The sequence below is a fragment of the Mycteria americana genome, chromosome Z (genome assembly GCF_035582795.1).
Source record: "Mycteria americana isolate JAX WOST 10 ecotype Jacksonville Zoo and Gardens chromosome Z, USCA_MyAme_1.0, whole genome shotgun sequence".
NCBI classification, from domain to species: Eukaryota; Metazoa; Chordata; class Aves; order Ciconiiformes; family Ciconiidae; genus Mycteria; species Mycteria americana.
The window spans coordinates 61247834-61265724 of NC_134396.1; the positions used below are offsets into that span (position 1 = coordinate 61247834).

At 39.5% G+C, this 17891-nt stretch overlaps 1 protein-coding gene across 2 annotated transcripts in view; it reads right to left on the reverse strand.

The window, feature by feature from the left end:
* TNFAIP8 (TNF alpha induced protein 8) overlaps positions 1-17891 on the reverse strand; it is a 65932-nt gene that overhangs the window by 40365 nt on the left and 7676 nt on the right. Inside the window, exon 1 of one of the 2 annotated variants that reach the window (XM_075527428.1) lies at positions 6765-6870. The exons of the other annotated variant lie outside the window; for it this stretch is intronic. Coding sequence (XP_075383543.1) covers position 6765 — 1 coding nt within the window. The 5' untranslated portion in view covers positions 6766-6870. Of the gene's footprint in view, positions 1-6764; positions 6871-17891 lie in introns of those variants that run through there. 2 annotated transcript variants of the gene reach the window in all.

Here is a 17891-nt window from a genome sequence, read left to right on the forward strand (position 1 = left end):
CTGGTTCCCCTGCCCCATTCAGCAGCAGGCTCACATTTTCCGTGGCCTTCCTTTTGCTGTTTATGTACTTGTAGAAGTCTTTCTTGTCACCTTTCCCATACCTTGAAAGATTCAACTCCAGGTCAGCCTTAGCTTTCCTAACACTATTCCTGCATGCTTGGACAGTAGCTCTGTATTCCTCCTGGGTCACCTCTCTGTGCTTCCATCTCTTGTACATTTCTTTTTTAAGTCTTAGTTTAGTCAGGAGCTCCTGGCTCATCCATGCAGGCCTCCTGCTGTCTCTGCTGATTTCCTGCTTGTTGGGATGGGTCTTTCCTGAGCTTGGAGGAGGTGATCCTTGAATATCAGCCAGATATCTGGGACCCTTCTTGTCTCTGAGGCCATATCCCATGGGATTCTTCCAAGCAGATCCCTGAAGAGGTTGAAGTCTGCTCTTCAGAAATACAGGGCAATGGCCTTACTTTTTGCTCTGCTCTCTCTTCTTAGGATCCTGAACTCCACCATCTTATGGTCACTAAAGCCAAAGGTGCCCTTGACTGTGAAAGGGGAATGCCAAATACCCTGAGGTTAGTCAGGATCTCAGGGACCTGTGGCTACACACACTTTTTCAATTTCTCAGGTAGTTATTTTCTACCACCACCATCTGTGGGACTGCCAGGATTTGTAAGGAGATACTATAACACAGTCTGTGAGATGGGACAAATCAGGGTACTCTGCTATCTGAATTAATCTTGCCTGCCCTTGCAGGAGCTGGAGAATCTTCTCATAAGGCACAACTTTATTTATTTTTTTTTTCTCCTCATGGCAGTAAAAGATCCAGTGGCATGTATCAGCCAGCCTCTGTCTGACACTGAAGGAAAAACTTGCCAGGAGGCAGGCTTTCCTTTGCACTGTTTCCTTACCCTACCCTTAAACCTCAGAACACATTAGGCTCTTCATTAGGAACAACTCATATTGCTTACAGCACTAGAAACCTCCCAGTTCATGCACTGTTTCAAACTTGAAGGTCTGGCTGGGTGATCGAAAAGTTAAGGCTACCAGTGAACCATATGCATTAGCAGCTTTTGCCGCTGTGAACTTACACATTTTTAAAACACAGCTAAAAGTTTTCCTTGCTTTAAGTAATCAGTTGCAAACAAAGAGCAGCTGCACCAGGCCAGACCAGAGGTCTGTTTGTCCCCGAACTCTACCTTCAACAGTGGCCAAAAGCAGGAAGAGCACAAGACATCTACAGCAGTACTGCCACCAGCTGCCCTCCCAACCATCCACAGCTCAGGATCCATCAGAGGCAGAGGTGGCTTGTAGATAATCACATACAACACCAAAGAGTTTGAGAAAGCATTGGAGTTAATAAATAAAAATAGAGAAAATATAAACAGGAAGGATCAGGAACACATTCAAGAGTTCATAAATCTGTAACTTGGGAAATACATTTCATAACTCATTAAGTTAAAGCTTCTGGCTTGGATAACTAATGTGTAAATAAGGGGACAACATCATATTGATCGCTAAGAGTTATGACAACGTTTACTTAAAGGATTTACATGGGAACTACTCATATACTCAAACATCTGTGCAACTTTTTCATGTTTTAAAGTTATAAATGCTTTATTTATTATTATTTGCTGGATCCAGTCCCAGTATCAACCTAGCTACATTTCTTAAATATTACTCCTCTGTGGAATTAAGCAGAACTACCTATTACTGTACTAGACCAAATTTATTCTTAGTCTTTAAGGACTAGCACATAATAATTTGTTTTAATTTACAGTAATTCAGGGTCCTAAAAAATAGCAGTAATCTGTTTATATTGTAAAAGCAAACCTGAAATTATAACAAAAGTTATATTAATTGGTAAAGCATTCAAGAGATCTACTTTTGTTCATTTATATCAACCAAAAGAAAAGGAAGCTACCAAAACTACTATGGTCTTGACTGTTTTTTTGCTTTAAAAAGAAAACTGGTCCAGACGCTATCATGATGTTATATATTAACTCAGTTTGTCTGAGGATTGTGCCGCAACTCTTGTATCTACCTATCTCTCCTAACTGCTGATTAAGTACTGTGGACCTCCACAGCCTCACCGCATTATCTTGCAAATGCTTCTGAAAGGTTCCAACAACCTCTCTTGATGGGGTAACAAACAAACCTGAATCTATTCTGCTCAGCTCTATTTTTCAGGAACAGCATTGCAAAATAATGCCGGGTCCCAAGGGCTTTGGGGTGATTCACTGATAAATCTCCTGGGATCTCCAAAGGGCTTTCAGAACCCCTGGCACAGACATGTAGATGCCCAACCACCCTACCCTGCAAGTGCAGTGAAGAAGCACCACAGACACTCCAACTACATCTTCAGTTGCTAAAAATGACAAGCAAAACATTTTCACTGAATAACTGGAAGCTTCTGTTTGCCATGAGTTTCTAGGTGTTTTGGTGAACAGCAAGCAAACCATCAGATTTCTTACGAAAACGACTTGGTGCTTCAGCTAGCTCTGGGACTGAGGACTCCAAAACACATGCCCCTGTAGACCAAGTTGTGCTGGTTTATACAGTCTCTTCATATGGAGCAACTGTTAATCACAAAAATCTGTCAACAGCTTGTGAAACAATCTGCCTGTACTATTGGAGGACACATCTCGTAGGGCTTGTTAATTCAAGCTTTTGAGTCAAACCAGGCTCACATCCTGCCAGTCTGGAGGATGGCACATGCTTGTTTGCTTACAACTGAATCTATCTATGGAAATCCTTCACAACAGGGGTAAGAGCTATTTTCTGGAGGTTTTATATTGTCAATCAAATATGAGTTTCCAAAGACACAACTAGATTTCAGATCCCATTCACAAAGTTGTTAATTGTTTCACTTGCATTTCTGCATTTTCTTTGAATTATGAGACAGTCTAAATTAAAGTTTTTGTAGTCTAGGAGAAGATTTAAGGTTCCACGCTCTAAGAATTATTTTTCCTTCTCTTTATGATTTTAACAAATTTCAGTTGCTGCTGTTTACAGAACAGTACAGTGTGGTATATAACAGAAAGTAAGCAGTTCAAGCCCTCAGCAGAACACTGTGTTGGAAAGTCATGAGTTATTTACTCATAAAAACATGAGTAAATTTAGAGGTAAGGAATGTACTGAACATTTTAAAGAAGAATTTTAACTGTAGAAAGATGTTAAGCTTCTTGGTAATTAAAAAAAAAAGAAGTAGCTAACTTTGATTTACCTTTCCAAAACTTATTCTCAAGAACCATGAACTAATAAGCAAGAAAATCGAAAGTCTACTGGTTAGAAAGAGGATTTGGATACTTCATTCATAGCAGCTTTCATTGTTTTAATCTAATGAGGCTTTAGATAGGAGGCTTGAGCTTATAGAGAATTAACTGATAACTGACAATAAGCTTGAGAGAAGTCTACTTTGGGCACTAGAATTTAATCCTTAATTTGGAAAGTAAAATGAAAATGTTTGTGATATAATGACAGAGTGATGCCTTTACCATGACTTTGTAGAATGTTTGGATTTTCAGAGCAAACTTAGTAAACCTATTAAGATTCACTGTACTTGCTGCCTTACAGGTGAGTCAATAGAAGTGTACTGGATCTGGCTGGGATGGAGTTAACTGTCTTCATAGCAGCCCTTATGGTGTTTTGGATTTGTGACCAAAACAGTGTTGATAACACCAATGTTTTGGCTATTGCTGAGCGGCTCAATGCCTCCTCTGTCTCTCACTCTGTCCCCCTCCCCATGTGTAGGTTGGGAATGGGCAAGAGGTCAGGACGTGACACAGCCGAGACAGCTGACCCCAGCTGATCAAAGGTATTTTCCATACCATGCCCCCTTCACCTACTAAACTTTTTTTATCTTGACCTATGAGGGTTTTTTCCTCACTTTTGTTCCTCTGATCCTCTCCCCTGCCGCTGGGGGGAGTAAGTGACTAGGTGGTGACTTACCTGCCGGCCAAGGTCACCCCCCCCAAGAAGGAAAGCCCGCAAAGCTCCATTAGTAGGAACTCATTTTATTACTACTACCTCCATCTACTTCAGCTGCTACAGATCAGCTCTGTAGGGCTCTGCTTTCTAAGCCAAAATTCATCCAACAGAGATCTCCACCGCTTTCCAGCACGTGCTCGCTCTCCTTCCAGGGCATTTGTCCTCCTTAATATTTTTGACAAATAAGTTTGGGGCAGGGTAGATCAGGATTGTTAAGACAAACTGAGTTTACATTAAAAAGGGAGAAATTATTCAGCACAATATTGTGTACTACCAGATAATGGTTCTTAAGAATTAGGAAGAAAAAACCCACAGGAAAACACCTCAAAAAACCAGACCGTTTTAATCACCCAAAATAATTCCTGTTATGGCATTTATTTTTTTATTTTACCTGAGTGGTGATAGATTAGGAAACTAGCAGTGTGATTCTATGCAGCAGCGTGAAAAAGTATGTACGTTAATCCCACTTCTTGTTCTGTATCCCACCAGCTACATTAGATATTTTCTACTTTCTTTTCTACACAAGGACATCAGGTCAGAAAACACTAATTTTTGAGTTTGATTACAGATTACATGATCTAGATATTCACTGCTAGCTACAACTGTGTGTACAGTCCCGCTTTTATTTTTTTAACTATCATCAGTAAATACCTTAGCCTGCTCAATGAAGACATGTTACAAATCCCTAAACAATATACTCTTCAGCTGTCTCTTGAAGAAGTTGGAAAAAATCCTAAGCAGTAAAATCAGACATTTATGTCTACCAAACCTTCACCATTCTGGTTCAGCTGATAATAAAATACAACTGTAACACGGAAGCAAGTCACAGCATCTTGGGTTCTGTGTATTGTCTTGATTTGTCTAAATATCTCTGTCACAACTAACGCTTTTTTAAGTGATCTTCTCTATTATGGCTTTTAGAGAAGCAGAGAAGAACTGCAGCAAATAACTCAGGACTCAGTCTAACCAGTTTAAGAAATAATATCATTTTAACTTCTTCATATATTTTGAAAAAATGACTGCAGATCAGGATTAAATACTACCAGTTTTTGTCCCTTAGTTAATATTTAAAATATTTTTTAAAATCCCGGTGCTTCCTTTGCATGCACTGACTTACCATTTGCATTGAAAAGCTGTACAGAAACTATTAAACAGCTGCTAAAGAAGCATATTTTTAAACCTCTGCGTGGTTACGAGCATAAACATAAGAATATTTTGACATGCATATGTATGTCAGCTATGCATTTATTTACTGAGATGTTTATACAGTAAAGGGTTTATCTAAAACACAATACCCACACATGTGGATTGCAGATGCTACATCGGCCCTTCTCATATACATCCTGGAATGCAACCCTGCCACTGCTGACACTGAGAAGACATGACCTACTTCATAAGAGCTCACTACAAAATTAGATCACTGAACATAGCTAAAGAAAGGCTAAGATTAATGAAAAAATCTCCGTGTCTGGCATCTTTTGTTTTCTGTAGACCTATTTAAATAGACATTCCTGGGTCAAATTTCCCTGCATTCCAAGGTAAATCTCTCACTTTACTGTGGCAAGTTGTACTAATAAACGCTAAGCACTACAGTGGCACAACATACGCATTACGGATCATATGCATTACTCAAAGGCAGCTTCTTCTGGTATGCAAGTTTACGTTTGAGAAACAAAGCCAAGCTGTATTGAAATACTCAATGCTCCAACAAAAAAATGTATTTTAAAAACTGGCTTAAAGGGAATCAAACACCTTTCCTTGAAATATTTCAGAATCCAAACACTCTACAGAATTTCCTAAAGAACTGTTACACACAGATGTTGATTATATTGATTTAAGGCTGAATAAATTACATCTGTAATTTAGGAAAACTGCAAAACAGCAAACAACAAAGGGGAATGGAAAAAAGGAAAGAATTGACCTGACCAACTACAATCCTGTTAGTTTACAGCAGCATTCCAGGTTATGGAAAGCTTTTTAAAGAAAGAGAGGTTAATGAAACTGAAACACAATTCAGAAACAGTTATCTCAGAAGTAGGTCATGTGAAAATAACCTACTATCTTTCCCAATCTAGACTTATTCTGTGGAAAGCTACTAGTGAACGATAGATGACTATTAGTGCATAGTTGGACAGTGGACTTGCTAAAGGAAAAATGGTAACAGGGAGTACTGGAAGGGTAAATATCAGGCGAAAAGAAGGTTTCTTCTAAGTTTACTTAAGGCTAAACCTTGCAACATATTTAACCAAAACTTCAGTAGTAAAACCTGGCTCAAAAGAATGTGAGCATTTGTGCGATGCCTCCCACAACGCTGAGAGGCATCATTAACACAGAAAGACAAAACATGCAGGAAAAAGTGAACAAATCTGAGCAGGGCTAGTTTCAGTGAAATGGGATACAGACCAGTATTTCTAAGTGCGAAGTCAGACAGGGACTTCTGTGAACACAAACTTTTAAGCATTGCCTCCACATGAAGTGATTGCACAATTCCCAACCCTCAGACCTGTTACACCAACTCTGTCTTCTCCTCCCACCCCAGCCTGAGAGCTCCCTGTGGGAGCATAAGCATCTGTTCAGCTGTATGGCACATGGGATTGCAGAACTGATTCACAGAAAAAAATTGCTGGGGGGGTGGGGGAAGGCTAACTGCTCTCATGATCCAGTTCCTCAGTCTGATGAACATCAACGGTTCTGCTGACACAAGGAAGGAAATAACACGAGCATGGGAGCAGGACTGAATGACATTTTTGGCAGCCAAAGATGTGTGCGAAATTAGTGCTTACTTGCTTGAATCCTTCAGCAAAGAGAAGATATCATCCACTGGAAACAAAAGGAAAAGGTCCTGTGCCACAAGATCATGACAAATCAACCAATCTGTTACTGCTCTGAAAAAGAACAGACAACAATGGTGGGATGCACAGATTCTTATCTGCATACAAAGGATGACACAGACACTTGGTATGCGATTAAACAATAAACCACAGCTTCAGCTCTTCTACAGAAACTCACAAAAGGCATGAACTCTGTGGGCTTAAGGATACCTTGTTTCTTATCCGAATATCATAATCCCTTTAACCAATTAGAGACCACATAGGTCAAAAAATGGTTCCAAGTAATCTCTTTTCTGTTCTGAGGTCGAAAATTTATTAGCTCCCATTACAGTATTTCCTTCAATTATCCAGCCCTTGACCACAGCTACCAGTCCAGATATAGCTGTATCTGTCACGCCTAATCCTTCACTGTTTGATTACACAGGGACTCCTGCATTTGAAGTAGCACTCACATACCACACTTTTCCAAAAATACTGCTCTTGGATAGCCTACTTCTCAGTCCACATTTCCATTACATCCACTCAGGCATTAAACATGCTTGGTAAGTAAGGGACATCACCAGCCCTCAACACTTTTTCCTAGGTGCACCGCATTTCTTTCTATCTAGTCATCCTACACCCAACCTGCCAGCATTTTGACCATCTCAAGAATCAAATTCAGGCCTGCCACGACAACACCCCTAGCTTGGCTGTCATTGCATCATACCTGCCTTGTCAGCATTGGTGACTGATCCTGTTCATTTCAGCAACCGGCACCATTGCACAGCACCCCGTTCTCCTGGTGGAGGTGGGCAAGAAGACGACAGCAGAACCACTCCCCACAACAGCCTGGGAACGTGCCAGCGCAATGCTCACCCCACAGGCTTCCTTTGAGGCTCACATACCCACAATCCTAACACCTATAGATGCTTGAAATGTTGTATTTTACAACAGAAACAAACATCACTGAGCTTCTTTCCTGCTGACTGGGTATTTGTCTTACTAAACTGGACCTTCTTTACCTCAAGCCAACTCTAGATGAGCAGCTACCTCGGCAGTGCATGCTCAGAACAAACACTGTTTAACCTTCTTTGCTTGAAACAAGGATAACTTCACCTGCCCACAGATTTGCCACCATTCTTGCAATTAGCTCAAATGGATGAATCCTGCCAACGTTTGCTAACAAAGTGGTCTGTACTGTTTCTCACTCGCAGAAAGTGAAGGGGCCAAACACGCCGCATCTCTTTTTGCTTCAGTCAGGACTTCTCAGCCTTGAGCATGCACCAGGACTGAATCCAACCAGGACCTCACAGCCCCATATGCCCTTGAGCTCCAAAAGCATCTGCTACATCATCACACACAATGCTCAGAGCAGCTTTCACAGCTAAGCATGAAGAAAAACATGTCTTGCCATATGTTTGCTAATAACGTGCATAACAATCCTATGGTAACACAGCCAGATGAGCCTGTATGTTGATGATAAACCTTCTAAGCTGTACCAGAAATCCTGTCGCAATACAACAACAGTCAACACCAAGGTGTATCTATGCCTGTGGCACAATGAAACTCTTAGCAGAGGAGCCCACCAGTCTCTTTCCAGTAAGAAGAGAAAAGAAAGAATCATGAGAAGCAATTCCAGCAGAGAGAACTCTATCTAGAGATGCTATTTATGACAGGCGTATATGTAGGTATGTAAACAAAAGTATGTATGTACCTACACTGCTCAGGAGAGGAGAATTCAAACCAGAGGAAATGCAAAGGAAGAGTGTAGCAGTCAAGGGGAGGGAGTGCCCATCCTGCAGCAGCAGGCAGAACAGTTTGGCATATTTACTCTTTCAACAAGCAAGCTCATTACAGAAGACCCATCTATAAAAACATTCAGGGGCTGAACAGCAGGTAATGGAAAGAATTATTTCAGCTCACAGGCTGATATGAAAACAAGTGAGAACAGACCAGCCACAAAAACCAAGTAAATCTTTAAACATCAGAAGCCTCCAGTACTAGAGCAATCCTCCGCCCACCTCTGTAGAGGGTGCAAGCACCTGTGCAGAATTAAAATGAGGTTTGACTGCAACATGAGACACAGTTGCTCGCTACAGGGGGACCTGGAGCCCGTGATTCAGAAGACAGGTTTCTTCCAGTTACCTCTTCCTAAAACACAGCCACCACCAGCCTGATGAAATTGGTATGAGTGTATACAGGACCAGGACAAAAGCAAAAAACCTCTTTCTTATAAACCTTATCTTATAAAAAAGAATTAGGGGATGTCTTAATTATTAAAGGCAAAAATTCTGGCAAGTGTCACCTGATTTCAAGCTAACAGCATAAACATTAGCAAAAAATATTTAGTGTGCATCCCAAGGTGATTAGTGATAAAACACTAGAAAAGATTTTCTATGAATCGAAGTGGATAGTATTAAATATTATTTGAAGAACAGAAGTGAAATTTATATCCAGAAACATACTATTATTTTTAAAAATTGCACAGCTAGTGGAACTAACAAAATTGCCCATCATTAGTTTAATTCTAATTAACTTGATATTATGAATATCACTTTTTAAGTTAAATTTCTTTAAGTTTATCTTCCTACTAAAAAATAAATCAATGTTTACTAGTCATAGACAGTCTTCTACTTCTGCCATGTCAAAAATTATTTGAACAGGCTTCAAATATTATAAATTTAGTTTCTTCTTTCAGGAAAGAAGCTTGAGAAGTGACATTTTTTACAGTTCCTGTTTGAAAAACAATGGAAGAGAAGAATCCGAGTGAAAGTGGCAGATGACTGCAGCATGAGAGTTGGTTTCAGTCTATGACGGGAAAAGCTTATGCTGGTTTTAACATGCATTGGCTGAAGCAGTTTCTTAACAGTTCAGATTCCTCGCTTCAAGCTGTCCAGTAAAGAAAGCAGTATCAGTCACCAGGGGATTCATCTCCTTGCAGTCTCTACAACAAATATATTCATTGTTTTGCAAGAGGGCAAACAGCTGCATTTCCTGGAATGTGCTGTAACTAGTCATCTTTACCACCAGGTAACGTTAGCAAAGCTCAATGCATTTGAAACAAAAACTGACATTATCCAAATGACGCTCTGTAAAATTTCCTTATTATATATCTATTGACAAAGTACACTTCCTTACAGATATCTTGTGCCAGATGTTGTAGTTAAAACAAGGAGGTGCTTTAATTGCTATTCTGAGTTAGTTAGAATTTCATTCTAGGCTACACAAATAACTTGTCAGCAGGGTTACAAATTTCTATAATTTTACCTCTGAAAAACAGGTTCCCAATCCACATATGCTACCCAAGCAAGCGTGAAAGGGCTGAAAGCACTTGCTTCCCATGGCTGACAAACAAAAAAGGCATTCCTGCAAGACAGGAGAGGTGCATTCCCTGAAGCAACACCTTCCTATCAAGACTATAAAGGGAAACCTGTGAATGTCATACTTCAGGAGTCACTGCCTGCGTTTCTGCGGTCAAGCTGTGCTTTACACATAACAGGAACCATAGGAAAAAAACCCACCAAAATAATTATAAAATATACCAAATATATACCAAAAATATACCAAAATACTTATAAAAATACACAGAACTGATCCCAAAGTACATCTTTCTGAATATAAATTTAAAAAAAAAAACAACAGTTTCTTTGAAAGGTGTAGTACTCTGCACTGAACTGTTTCTTTCTTCTAAATGATCCTAATAGATGACACTTTCCTATTTAAAGCTTCTAGAAGGCTGATGTAGATTTGAATTTTTTTTCATAAAAAAAACCCAAAATTCTTAAACACTTACATGATACCAGAAGGATCTGGAAGTTTTGTGGCTAAATGTCAAATGAATTAAGCCTCACACAACCTCCATCTTCTTTTGCATTAGCGAGGAATATCTCTTTTTGGAAATGGGACTCTATTCCACTTGCAGGTATGTCATTCTATACAGAAGAAAATCACAAATATAATCAAATTTTCCTTGAAAATTTTTACAGCACTGGGATGTAGTCAAAGCCATTGAGGCTGTCACCTGCCACAGTTAAATGACCACTTTCACTGTTCTCACCTTACTTGTCTTTCGTAGAGGATTAAGGCCATGCATTGCTTTTCATAAAATTAAGCGTATTTTCCCTGAAAATAATACAAACTGGCAGGTTTTAAAGCAGAATAACTTGTGACTTTCATTACAGGGTCTGTCTTTCTTTCTTTCTTTCTTTTTGGAACGAGCTATTGCCCATCTGTAACATTTTAGCTGCACAAGTTAAGGACAGAGGTAGGAACTGTAAATATGTTCATGTGTATGCAAGGGAATCTTAAAGAAAAATAGGGAAAATTAGAAAACGCAAGCTGTTTTGCACTTTCTTCGTTACGATAAAGCAGCTACGAAAACAGCTTAAACAATCAGACAGCTCTTGTGTATTGTCAACTCCAGAATAAACCGTCTATAAGTGCCACTTAATGCTGTCACCAAAATCAAAGAATTTAAAGGTAACATTCCGTACTTACAAGTATTAGAAATATGCCAAAATGATACTTGGATTTCTAAATACTAAATAAGGATATCTAAGAGTACTAAATAAGATTAAGGGAATGCCCACCAAAGCTACACTATGATAAAAGAGAAGGACTTGGGGGTACTGGTGGATGAAAAATGGGAACATGAGCTGGCAATGTGTGCTCGCAGCCCAGGAGGCCAACTGTATCCTGGGCTGCATCCAAAGAAGCATGGCCAGCAGGTCGAGGGAGGTGATTCTGCCCCTCTACCCTGCTCTGGTGAGACCCCACCTGGAGTACTGCGTCCAGCTCTGGAGCCCTCAGCACAAGAAGACACAGACCTGTTGGAGTGGGTCCAGAGGAGGGCCACGAAAACTGTCAAGAGGGATGGAACACTTCTCCTATGAAGAAAGGCTGAGAGAGTTGGGGTTGTTCAGCACAGAGAAGAGAAGGCTGCGGGGAGAACTTTTTGCAGCCTTTCAATACTTAAAAGGGGCTTAAAAGAAAGATGGAGAGACACTTTTTACCAGAACCTGTAGTGACCGGAAAAAGGGTAACAGTTTTAAACTGAAAGAGGGTGGTTTAAATTAGATATAAGGAAGACATTTTTTTACTATGATGGTGAGACAGTGGGACACGTTGCCACAGAAGTTGTGGATGCCCCATCCCTGGAAGTGTTCGAGATCAGGTTGGATGGGGCTTTGAGAGCAACCTGACCTAGTTAAAGATGTCCCTGCCCATGTCAGGGAGGTAAGAACTAGGTGATCTTTGAAGGTCCCTTCCAACCCAAACCATTCTATGATTCTGATAAAAACGGGAGGCCACAGTCAAAGAAAAAAATAGAATTATAGGATGCTGCAATTATCTCTCTACTAGGCATTTTCCAAGAAAATTCAGGACTAAAGTTTTGCTAAAAAATATTCAAAGAGTTAAGAATTAAAATGCAGGTATGAATATCTTGAGCCACTTTTTTCAGTCCTGTAGTGATACAGTGAAAGAACAAGAGAAAAAAATTAGGTTTTGAGAAGCAATTTAGCTTGTGGTCCCAAGCACTGAAAAGCTTTAATCACAGTAATTTTTCTATGTTATTAGTGCAGACGAGAACAGTTCAGACACACTACACTTACTTGATATACATGTAACTACATGCAGCTGTTACAGAGAAATTTAGAGAAACCTGTCTGGATTTGGCACTCCACAAAAAAATCAAGAGAAGAGATATGAATTGTAGGGAGAAAGACAACTTTTAAAGCACCTTTCATTTAATGAATCAATTCAATAAACAAGCATTAAAACCAGGTGTCTGATAAACATTCCTGTGTATAACAAGCTTTGGCTTTGTATGAATTACTTCTTAAACTGTGTATAAAAATGGATGTGTTATGGAGGAAAACTATCTCAAATTATACTTGTGATCAAATATTAGCAGTCACTGAAAATGCCTCATCTAAATGATTGCAAAACACAACAGAAATCAAGTACTTCTATTTGGCAATGTAGAAGGAAGTTTTATCCGAATAGAAAAGTCTGAACTCTTCCACTCATGGTGAGCAAAAGGAGCTTAAAATTTCACAGAGAATGTTTTCCTCCACCAGACTCTTTTCAGCTTGGTTTAGATTTGTTCAAATAAATTTGTTCAAACACTTCAACATCCGTAAACATATTTACCATGTATCACACAACCAGCTCTATAACCACCAGCAATAATTCACTTACACACCTCTACTGTCAATAGAAGATTTTGTATACTCAAAGAGGAACCAGTTTTCCTTTTGTGATGATTATTTCTTACTTGATCATCTCAGGCTGCTTTCATCTTACACTATTCAAGTATCTCCAGGGGTTTTCTGGAGAAGAGCAGCATGGGAAAGAAGAATTTAGTCCAAGCCCTATATGGAAGGATTACACAAATAAGAGGAACTGCAAAACTTGCTTGTCAGGGTAAACATTTATATGTATATATGTACATGTATAGTGCCAGAGGTACTACAAGAATAGATGGGTGTAAAATTAATTAGTTTACTTCCTTTAGAGCACTGAAAGAAAAGAGGGTACTAAGGGAGCAGGCAAGTTCTTGCCTGAAGTCTTTCCACAGTTTTTGAATTTAATCTTCTTCTTTCACTAGCTTATGTTAGAATAACTTCTTTAGTTTATCTTCCCATTTTCTCTCCATTGTTAAGCTGGGCTGCCACAATATCATTGCTCTAAATTTTCCTAAACTACATGGATTTGTGAATAGCCTCAGGATTCCGATTTTAAGTATCTCTGTCAATGCCTGTTTATAGCTAAAAATTAAATTTTGCATAAATACCACACTTGGAAATAATTTTAAAGAAAAAAAAGAGGTTATGTTTTTGACGCACTTGACCGACTTTTATTCCCTCAAAAAAATCTCGCATTGAAAGTTTCATTACAAGATTCAGATCCAAAATAGGAGTTAGTTTTGCTATAAGCTGCCACACATTAAGTATTACACAATAACTGCTGCACAGTAATCACATTCGTACAGACAGCTGTTTCCTATTTCAATCCTTACTGTAGCCAGCCAAAGTTTTCAGGTACAGGAGCATAACTTTTGGGACACGATCGCCTGGCACTGTGCTCTGCTGCAGGCTCAGTGCACACCGAGAGTCCCAGAAGTTGGAAGTAACAGGAGTTGTGGAAGCCCATCACACTCAGATGTACCTCACCATCCTCTCTCATCACCCACCATACGTCTCTGTCATCTTCCATGTGGGTAGCACGTCTCCTAAAACTATCATCAGACAAAAGAGATGCTCCAACTCTCAAATCAACTATACGTAGATACAACTTTTGTATGGCAAGTTCTGAGAGCTAGTTACTCTACCACCATGTTATTTGGACAGACATCGCAATGGAAGTACCAGCCAGGGAAATACCATCAAATTGTGTTTGCAAGTTATTTGTTCCACAGGCAGATCCATTTAGGTGATCGGGTCTTCAGCTGCTCGTAAAGGACTGCAATGCCAAACTAAGGTGACCGGCACTGGTGACTCGAACAAGTGGTCAAAGATGCTCTGTGGCCACGTGTGGAGAATAGAGTGAAGAATGTCACAGTGTGCTTGTTAACTGAAAATTCTAGCAGGGTCTAGCAGGTCTTTGTATGTTTAATTTTGGAGAAAGTTATTGCTTTCCTAGTACTTTCTTTCAATAAAAGGGGTTGAGAGTGGGACAGAAGTTGTCCAGAGTACGGGATTTCCCCTGCTCTGACTATAAAGAGCTTCTGCTAGCAGGATGCATACCTTTCAGCAAGCAGCACTTGCTCCATAGCTTGAAAATCATAATTACAATACGGTCTTGTTTAAGGTATAAACCAGCTTAAAGCATTTTGCTCTCAGGGTCATGGTGCAGCAACATTAAGCACCTGAACAAATTGCCTCCAAATTAGTTAGGCACAGTAGCATTGCACTTGAGGGAACTTCAGTTGAATTTGCCTGAGCAGAAGAAGTTAAGCAAGGTTCACCACTCTTCATGCCGTCTGTGTAACATCAATTGACAAAATGTTTATTTCCCTCAATTGTGCAGCATAACCTCAGCAGGTTTGTACGTGGTCACCCGCCCAAATACAGGAGACACAAGTACCCCGTCTGATACCGGAGCATTACTGAAGGCGGATGGTTACTCCAGGTAGATAAACACAATCTCGTGACACGTGTGAGGGCTTTGCAAGGCACTTTATGTGACGCGCCTGCCCCCCTGCAGGCCACCCCCAGAAGACGTGGGCTGCCCACAACAGTCGTGGCACATCGGGTGCTGCTTCTCCATGCGTCACTGCGGCCCAAGGCACCACGCTGGCTGCAACCCTCACAGAGAGCCGTGCCCCAGTTGTGAGCTTCAATTAATGGTACAGACGGGGTCTGCCAGCTTTTCGTGATGCAAGTGTGTGCTCTAAAGCCAACAAGCCTTCAACACATTTTTACCGTGGTGAAATTCCCCGAAGCCTTTTCAGCTTGTATCCACCCAAAACAGAAATAATACCTAAAAAAGCTTTAGTTCACTGATTCTACCACTTTCTCATAGCAAGCCCTTAGTTCACTGAGCATAGAAAAAAACTGCCCTGTCAGATAGTTTCAGACTGTCACGCTGGGTATCTAAACAATTTCTGTAGCATGAAGAGGCTTTGAAAAAGACGTCTCTTCTGCCTGGCACTGTTATCAAATGTTTTGATTAGCTTTAGGTTACTTTATTATGGTGTTATCCACCTCTTCATATTAAGAAAAAAACCCAAACCTTAAACATACATGAAGTTTTTATTTTCAGTCTTTTGGTTTTGGTCTCAAGAAGTTCATTTAAGCTCCTCCTTCTCCTTATCCCTATCCCAGTAGTTGATCAAGTTCTGAATTTACTCCTCCTAGCTAATTATTTAATTATCGCTTTGCCTATATGTTAATTGCCATTCTTCTCCATCAATGTATTTATTGCCAGCAAGACACAGAACACCAACTTTCAGATTTGTGCTGTAACTATTCTTTTTTTAAACAATGTGGTTGTAAGGCAAATAAAGGTGAAATCGGTCATAACTGCATTTTTAGCTGTGGACTCCTGCACTACTTTTCTCCCATACAGTTGTAAAACTAATAGATGGTTAAATGGTGCATGCTGTGTTTAAGCTTGCCTGTACAGAGGTCTGCTTTCCTATCACTTTAAAACTACATTTCAAAGTCCACTGTAACGACACACTCTCCTTCCCCAAACTCGGTCACCTACACACAACCTCTTGTGCTTGAGCAGAAAATAGGGGTGGTTTTGTGACATGGTTTCCTGCGTACATAACAGCAGCACAGACTCTGGTTTTAGGCCCTTGCAGGTTCTATAGGTCTCAAATGCTGACTCCCCATCAGTTGGACCCAAACACTCTGAAAATGTTGTCAACACACCATGTTCTACAATCACTGAAACTAAATACCTGGCTTGATACGTAGAACTGGGTACTTTTTGTAAAGCAGGATCTTTGCACAAATATGGGGGGTTATTTTTTTAAAGGTCTTAAATTTTAAAGCAAGTGATTAGAAAATGAGTATGCTGAAATATTGAAACTTCTAAAAAACTACAGTTAACAAGAAACAACTTACACAAAGCCTATTGAAAACACAGGCACACAACCAGTGTTTAGGAATGCCAGGCAAGATGGATAGCACTGTACAAACTGCAGTTAATGGCAAGGGTCATGTTCTGTGCTTTTCATCTTCTGATGTCACCTAGAACATGCTTTCAACAGATGGATCTTTTTGTAATAACCCAGACTTCCAATACTCTCTCCTATCCAACCTAATATCTGAGGCAGAAGAAATGTATAAAATGCCAATCATCTGAGATTACATTTGAACACCTTACAGGAATAAATATATTAAAATGTACACAGTATTTTATTGCCTATCACTGACTTCACATTCAGTACTCCTCCTCATCTATTCCCCAGTTATCCTCCTGATATCAAAAACAAAGTTCACATTTCAAGTGACTTTAAACCATCCACCTGCATATTCAAAACCACTTGTACAGCAAATACTGCTAGCAAATCTGCACAAAAGCATTCGGTTGCAATCAGCATACTTTATGCATCATTGACTAGTGTGGTGTTTTGCAGACCAGTACAACACAAATTCATGGATTACAGAGATTTCTCTGCAATTCAAAGGTTAATCACATTTCCACTATTATTCAATGCTACATGCAACTTTTAATAAGTTTTCAAAAGCTCCAAGCAAAGATGGATTTGCAGATTTCTTTTTCTTTAACATGAGGCTAATCGAATACATTGAAGTACTACAACAAACATTTTAATGGATAACAAATTAAGTGGATGTGCCTGGAAATAATCAATTGAATTCACATGAAGTAGCAGATAAGACCTTGATATTAAATTCACGGAAATACAGAAGTATCATATAAACCATTTCCAGAATGACATCTTCAAATGAGAAACAATTCCACCTATCAATATGTTGTCAACTACTGGGGAAAAAAAAGGGCTCACAGCTGAAAAAAAAAGTATCAAGATTCCCATTACACTGTTTATAGTAACAGATCTGTATTATCTTACTTCATTATTTCATCAGACAGGAGGCTAAAGCATTCTGTCATTTATCCACATTATTATTAACATTAAATACTACTCAGTGTTACAAGAAAAGAAAACTGTAGTCAAACAGAGAAAAGCCTTTAGCTTCCCCTCAGTGTGTTTCAGTTATTCTGAAACTCCTGGAAACCACAGGAAGATGTTCCAAAAAACTTTGCTACACTCATCCTGAATCCACTTGAGACTTCAGCAGGAGATATCCCCACAAATGAACCTCATGTATTTTATATAATTGCTTTTATTAACTTATAAGAACTTATGGGGGGAAAATATGAAATATTAAACCTGGCATCCCACCAATGCAGATCTGTCCTTTAGCTCTCTGCAAGAGAGTCAGTTTGCATCACAAGGTTAACATTAAAATAAAATAACACAGCTTCTCCATTGTTACACAAAAATGCAGTGATTACTTTTGTTACACAAAAATTTCAAGACCAGCACAGATACAAAAAGTCCTTGAGCTGTATTATTCCATATTTCACTGTAATAATAGCCATTACTAAACAGCTAAAGAC